Here is a 7,910-nt window from a genome sequence, read left to right as displayed (position 1 = left end):
TCCGACAGCGATGTCATCTTTCGGAGACACAACCGTGCTACAGTGGTTTCAGGAGCACTATAGTGAACTCACGTTGATACCTCGGCGACCAAATTCGTATGGACCCCAAATTATTAAGCAGGTGGTCATAATGTTTTGGCTCATCAATGTTCATGTGTTTATGACCACTTGTGGGGGGAGTTCGGCGTACAGAAATTTACCACATCTGCAGAGTTCGAAACAACATACCCAACTGAATGTCCAACGGTCGAAAATGGAAAGCAACAAAAGATTTGGAGAAGAAATTTGGGTGGAATGAAAGATTGAAAAACGGTATGTGAAGAAGGGAAAGAAGAAGATTACACGATAATTTCGAAAAGAGAAAGAGGAAAAGTGACTGGGAAGGGAATGAGAAGGAACTTCATATTCACTGCCAGGCGATAACAACTCGTGCTGATATGGAAAACGTTGTCTTACGTAGAAATTCACTGAGTGTTGTAAGTGAGTGTGTACTACACTGGTTGAGAATCATCCCAGTGATAGGTTTCTAAGAAAATCAAGTCATTGTGGTGAGCTTTCATGATCTCCCTTAACCAGATGGAGCAGAATCGTGATGTTGACAGTGTTTTTGAAACTATATTGCTGTGACGGTTTAATTTCGTTACGTCACCGAGCCGCTTGAACACGCCAAACGACTCCGAGACATCATGAGCTCGCCACTGAGGAAGTATACACTCAGACCGCAAGTGGTGGGTCACTCCGAGGCTCACTTAGAGCGGTGCGGCTTTCTGGACGTGCCCATCGCAGTCTCTAGCAAGGAAACGTCATCTTCCATACCGACGTTGCGTGGGTTTAGAACCACGTGGCCCGACCTGGAGGAAAATTGGACTCATCCACAGGATTCGCAGCCGGAATATTACCTTGGGTCGCTATTGGGACGTTGAGGCTTGTGCGAAATGAAGACCGGCTGAATCAAACAAGTATTGTTGGGTGGCTACGAACATTCTTTAGACGTTGTTAAAAGGTGGCTGTATTAAGCTGTACTGTGATTTGAAGAATGGCTCATGCCTACATGGACGCACTTCTCAAGAAAAATGTGACTGTGCTTTTTTTAATTTTTTTATTTGTGCAAACGATTTTACATTCATTAATTATTGACTTATAGGCTCCACGTTAATTTACGTTGCCGACTGAATGACATTTGTTGCAGTTTTCACCAAGGGCACTCAAGGGCCAAGGAAACTGGTGTAGGCATGCGTATTCAAATACAGAGATACTAGTATATAAACATACACAATACAGTGCTGCGGTCGGCAAGGCCTATATGAGACAACAAGTGTCTGGCGCAGATCTTAGATCGGTTACCGCTCGCACAATGGCAGGTAATCAAAAGTGAGTTTGAACGTGGTGTTATAGTCGGCGCACGAGCGGTGGCACACATCACCTCCGAGGTAGCGATGAAGCGGGAATTTTCCTGTAAGACCACTTCACGAGTGTACCGTGAACATCAGGAATCCGGTAAAACAAATCTCCGATATCGCTGCGATCGGAAAAAGATCCTGCAAGAACGGAACCAACGACGACTGAAGAGAATCTTCCGCGATAGAAGTGCAACTCTCGCTTAGATGGCTACAGATTTCAGTGGTGGGCACTCAATAAGTGTCAGAGTGCGAACCATTCAACGAAACATCATCGATATGGGCTCTCGGAGCAGAGGGCCCACACCAGTACCCTTGATAACTGTACAACACAAAGCACTACGGCTCGCCTGGTCCCGTCAACAATGACATTGCACTGTCCATGACTGGAAACATGACGAGTCTCGTTTCAAATTGTATCAAGCGGATGGACGTGTACGAGTATGAAGAGACAACCTCATGAATCCATGGACCCTGCATGCCAGCGTGGCACTGTTAAGGCTGGAGGAGGCTCTGTAATGGTGTAGGGCGTGTGCAGTTGGAGTGATATGGGGCCCCTGATAGTCTAGATACGACTCTGACAGGTGACACGTTCATAAGCATCTTGTCTGGTTACCTGCATCCATTCATGTCCATTGTGCATTCCGAAGGACTTCGGCAATTCCAGCAGGACAGTACGGCACCCCAAACGTCCAGAATTGCTGTAGAGTGGCTCCAGAAACACTCTTCTGAGTTTAAACACTTCCGCTGCCCACCAACCTCCCAACACAGGAACATTATTGAGTATATCTGGGAAGCCTTGCAACGCGCTGTTCAGAAGAATGTCCACCCCTCGCACTCTTACGGATTAATGGACAGCCCTGCATGATTCATGGTGTCAGTTCCCTCCAGCACTACTTCAGACGTTGGTCGAGTCTCTGCCAAGTCGAGCTGCGGAATTCTGCGTGCTCCTGGGGGCCCTTCAAGATATTAGGCAGGTGATCCAATTTCTTTGGCTCTTCAGAGTATTAGATGTCTTTATTGTTAATATTTTGGGTATTTTGTTTTTTTTGTTGGCTCTATTGAGAATAAAAAGTGTTTCCCCATACTTCTGGTGGGGTTGGTTTTTTTAGAAGGACTAAATTGGTGCTTAAAAATCACAATCTTTTATGTGCTTGGAGTAATAAATACTGTGCGGTATACTAACGACTGTGAGTTGGTACATAAAATACTGGCATGAATTAGCGTTCTATGTTTGCTTTAAAGGAAATGCAAGTTACATTATACACCGCTGATCTTCAGAGTGTTTCTTTTAATTACTGCATTGACAGCCTGGTACTGCGAGAATTAAATTTTGTAAATTCCTGTAATAATGACGTCATCTTATATTTACTTTTTCATAATGGCTTTATATTGTGGTTGTTATACGTTGTGTTACTGAAATGTAATTGTGAAATGGGAAGTCTACCTCTTGAGTTTGATATTTCAACTGAGATTTTTAAGTTGTTAATGAAGATGTTACCTAAAAGTTGTTACACTCCTCTCAATCCGGCACGAGAACTTCTAAGTGCCATCAAAATGTCATCTCTGGTAGTTTATTTTGCGTCATTCTCCTTCTTCTTCTTCTTTATCGTCGCCTTGTCCCATGTCACGCAGGGTCGGCGTTGCTCTTCTGGATATTTCTCCTCCATAGTACTCTATCCATTGCCTCTTTCTTCTACCATCCTTTCTCCCTTAGGTACCCGGATATCTTACCCTTCCACCTCATCTTCGGTCTTCCTCTCCTTCTCGCTCCTTCAATCTTTATGTCTTCAACTCTGTTTCCGATATACTCTTCCCCTTTTCTCTGTATGTGTCCGTATCACCTTAGTCTGCTCTCTTGTATCTTTTTCCCCATGGGTCCCACTTTCACAGCTCCTCTAACAAATTCATTTCTAATCCTGCCCTTCCTTGTTACCCCACACATCCACCTCAGCATCCTCATTTCCGCCACTTCCATCTTCCTTTCATGGGCTACTGTGATTGGTCATGTCTCTGCCCCGTATATCATAGCAGGCCTTACCGCCGACTTGTACACTTTCTCTTTCAACCCAATGCTCTCCTTCTTGTCACACAACACACCACTCATTTTCCTCCAGTTATTCCAACCGCAATTTATTCGGTGTTGTATCTCGCTTTCCAGTCCTTCGTCCCTCTGTATGTACGACCCCAGGTATTTAAATTTGCAGACTGATTTCAGCTCATCATCCTGGATCTTGCAAGACCTCACCTGCACATCCTTCAGTGCTAAATATTCTGACTTTGTCCTTCTAATTTTCATCCCTCTTTCTTCTAGTGCCTTCCTCCAATCCTCCAGCTTTTCCTCAAGTCTGTCGATACTCTGCTCACAAAGAACCACATCATCCGCAAACATCATATTCCACGGCGCTTCCTTCTTCACATCTTTCACCAACACATCCATAATCAGGTCAAAGAGGTAGGAACTAAGCGCAGACCCTTGATGTAACCCTACTTTTACTGGAAACTCCTTTGTCATGCCCACACTACTTCTCACCTGTGTCATTGCTCCTATGTACATTTCCTTCACTAACCTCACATACTTTTGTGGCAGGCACTGCTCTCTCATGCTTCTCCATATTTCGTCCCTTGGGACTCTGTCATATGCTTTCTCCAAATCAATGAAAGCCATATGTAGATCGGCTTGTAGCTCCCCGTGTCCCTCCACTATCCACCTTAAAGCATGTATTGCATCAGTCGTTCCTCTTCCAGGCATGAACCCAAATTGTTCTTCACACACCACAGTCTCCTTGCGTAATCTTGTTTCTATAACTCTTTCCCATATTTTCATTGTGTGTGCCATCAGTTTAATACCTCTATAGTTACTGCAGTCCTGCACATCACCTTTCCCCCTAAATATTGGGATCAGTACACTAGTTCTCCACTCGTCTGGCATCTCCTCCTGTCGCCAAATCTTCTTCATTAAATCCCAAAGGAGCTCAATTCCCTTTTTACCGAGACACTTCCATACCTCAGCGGGGTTCTGGTCTGGGCCAACTGCCTTCCCATTTTTCACCTTTTCAACTGCCCATTCGACTTCATCTCTAATTAAATCCGTCGTTAATCCGTTTGCCCCTCCTTCCTCAGTTTTCACTCTCATATTTTCTTCATTCAGCAATTTCTCAAAATAATTCAACCACATTTGGATTACTTTTCCATGGTCATGCAGAAGTATTCCTGTTTCATCTTTTATTTGTTTTATTGCTGTTAGATCCTTAGGAGCTTTATCTCTTGATTTACCAGTTGTCTCATATCCTGATTTTTCTGCAGTTGTTCGTATGCCTCTCTTACTGATTCAACTTTAGCTTCAGCCACGGCTCGTTTTGCCTCCTTCTTTGCACTTTTGTATGCTTGCCCATCCTCGGCAATTCCGGACATATCCCACTTCCTCTTAGCATCTTTCTTTTCCTTCACAACCTTCTGCACCTCTTCATTCCACCACAAGGCTTCCTTATCTTTTGGCACCCCTCTCCCAGATGTTAACCCAAACAGTTCCTCCCCGGTCTTCCTTATAGCAACACTATTTATTTTCCACCACTCCTGCACACTCTCTGCCAATTTTACCTTTTCCAGTACTTTTTCACTAAACTTCTCTCTCAAATTTTTATCCTTTAATCTCCACCACTTACTTTCCCTTTCACATTGATTTATGTGCCTCTGTCTTTTACATACTTTCATGTCACTATCCGCTACAGTCAACTTGTGTTGTGTTGCTATTACTTCACCGCATATGACCTTAGTATTTCGCACCTCCCCACTATTTTTCCTTATACATAATATGTAATCAATTTGGCTTTCATTTTCGCCACTCCTGTATGTTATTAGTTTTTTCCTTTTTCTTTGGAAGTAGGTATTCGTAATCACTAGATCAAAGGCCACTTCAAACTCCACTATCTTTTTTCCTTCCTCATTTCTCTCGCCATACCCCCATCCTCCATGCCACCTCTCTTCCCCACCTTTCCTTCCACCAACGTGACCATTTAGATCCCCTCCGACTATCACTCTTTCATTCTCTGGTATTCCGACCATTACTCAGTCCAAATCTCTCCAAAAATTTTCCCTCTCGTCCTCCGAACATCCCGCTTGGGGTGCATAGGCTATCAGCACTGTTACCATTTCTCCGCCAAACATCATCTTAACATACATGACCTTATCATTTACTCTGCTGACTTCACGCACCTCTTCTTGAAGCTCTCTGTGCAAAATAACTCCAACTCCATTTCTTGATTCCGGACTTGTACTACTATAAAGTAGCTTATAGCCTTCAGTTAAGATCTTTGCCTTATTGCCCTTCCACCTTGTCTCTTGCACACACAAAGCCTTTATCTTCCTCCTCTGCATCATGTCTACTACCTCTCTTCCCTTTCCCGTCATCGTTCCCACGTTTAGAGTTCCCAATCTGTTGTTTTGCGTCATTCTACTTTGGATATGAGAAGTAACGTATTTAACGCCGTGAGCGGCGTAAGTATTGTCTCTATGATACTGCTGTCTGTTATTTCTGTTTACGAGGTGTTTTAGAGGCGACATCATCTATGCCACTTACGCACCACCTTCAAGGAACTGCTTCACAGGAGTAAGTGGACGTCAGTCCACATGACGCCACGTGTTCGGCAAGGTCTCGCTACGTGGCACTGCAGAGCAACCATTTTACGATGCACCACAGTACGTGCTGCCAACTCAGCGCTGTGCATGACATGCGCTGCTGAGCTAGGACCCTACCGCACACGGACGCCACGGCAGATATGCTAGCCACTCTGCTGGCGGGACTCAGGTATGGCGGTACGAGACAACAGAGAAATGCCTTCAGTTCGAAGAGCTAGTAGTTTGGTGTGCTACTTCGAAATAAAAAAGGATGCGGCAAAAGAAGTTCTGGGCACAGTCCTTCATTGCTGATCGTGACATGAACGAGTTATTTCGGACGGTGTATAATGATTTAAGAAATTTTTTTCAGTTTTTTGAGAAGAGGCACGTCATTCACTTGACGAGCTAGCGAAAATTTCCCGAAATGAATTAACGAAACACGACACTGTTTCAAGGAAAGCAATCTCACTAGAAGAAAATATTTTAGTGACCTGTCTAATTTATAGCTAATTATTTGTTGTCTGTAGTTTCAGTTGTAGCTGTAAAGTATACATAGAAGTTATTTTTCAGTCTTACTATAAGCTGAAAATCAACTTAGAAATGATTTAGTCAAAAAGTAAGAAACTTGTCTCATTTGTTTACATGTTGTTGTTGTTATGGTCTTCAGTCCTGAGACTGGTTTGATACAGCTCTCCATGCTACTCTATCCTGTGCAAGCTGCTTCATCTCCCAGTACGTACTGCAGCCTACACCCTTCTGAATCTGCTTAGTGTTTTCATCTCCTGGCCTCCCTCTACGATTATTACCCTCCACAGTGCCCTCCAATGCTAAATTGGTGATCCATTGATGCCTTAGAACATGTCCTACCAACCGATCCCTTCTTCTAGTTAAGTGTGCCACAAACTCCTCTTCTCCCCAATTCTATTCAATACCCCTTCATTAGTTATATGATCTACCCATCTAATCTTCAGCATTCTTCTGTAGCACCACATTTCGAAAGCTTCTAGTCTCTTCTTGTCCAAACTATTTATCGTCCATGTTTCACTTCCATACATGGCTACACTCCATACAAATACTTTCAGAAACGATTTCCTGTCACTTAAATCTACACTCGATGTTAACAAATTTGTCTTCTTCAGAAACGCTTTCCTTGCCACTGCCAGTCTACATTTTATATCCTCTCTACTTCGACCATCATCAATTATTTTGCTCCCCAAATAGCAAAACTCCTTTACTACTTTAACTGCCTCATTCCCTCAGCATCACCCGAGTTAACTCGACTACATTCCATTATCCTCGTTTTGCTTTTGTTAATGTTCATCCTATATCTTCCTTTCAAGACACTGTCCATTCCATTCAACTGGTCTTCCAAGTCCTTTGCTGTCTCTGACAGAATTAAAATCTCATCGACGAACCTTAAAGATTTTATTTCTTCTCCATGGATTTTAATACCTACGCCGAATTTTTCTTTCGTTTCCTTCATTGCTTGCTCAATAAACAGATTGAATAACATCGGGGAGAGGCTACAACCCTGTCTCACTCCCTTCCCAATCACTGCTTCCCTTTCATGTCCCTCGACTCTTATAACTGTCATCTGCTTTCTGTACAGATTGTAAATAGCCTTTCGCTACTTGTATTGTACCCCTGCCACCATCAGAATCTGAAAGAGAGTATTCCAGTCAACATTGTCAAAAGCTTTCTCTAAGTCTACAAATGCTAGAAACGTAGGTTTGCGTTTTCTTAATCTTTCTTCTAAGATAAGTCGTAGGGTCAGTATTGCCTCACGTGTTCCAATATTTCTACGGAATCCAAACTGATCTTCGGCTTATACCAGTTTTTCCATCCGTCTGTAAAGAATTCGTGTTAGTATATTGCAGCCGTGACTTATTAAACTGA

General features: G+C 43.2%; 1 protein-coding gene across 1 annotated transcript; it reads right to left on the bottom strand.

The window, feature by feature from the left end:
* Positions 1-4,640: 4,640 nt before the first annotated feature.
* Positions 4,641-5,111, bottom strand: LOC124775851. The gene has a single exon (XM_047250685.1). It carries the CDS (start codon positions 5,109-5,111, stop codon positions 4,641-4,643), a length of 471 nt encoding a protein of 156 aa, XP_047106641.1.
* Positions 5,112-7,910: the final 2,799 nt, after the last annotated feature.

The sequence above is a fragment of the Schistocerca piceifrons genome, chromosome 2, assembly GCF_021461385.2.
Source record: "Schistocerca piceifrons isolate TAMUIC-IGC-003096 chromosome 2, iqSchPice1.1, whole genome shotgun sequence".
Classification (NCBI taxonomy): domain Eukaryota; kingdom Metazoa; phylum Arthropoda; class Insecta; order Orthoptera; family Acrididae; genus Schistocerca; species Schistocerca piceifrons.
This window is presented reverse-complemented; position numbering and strand designations above follow the sequence as displayed.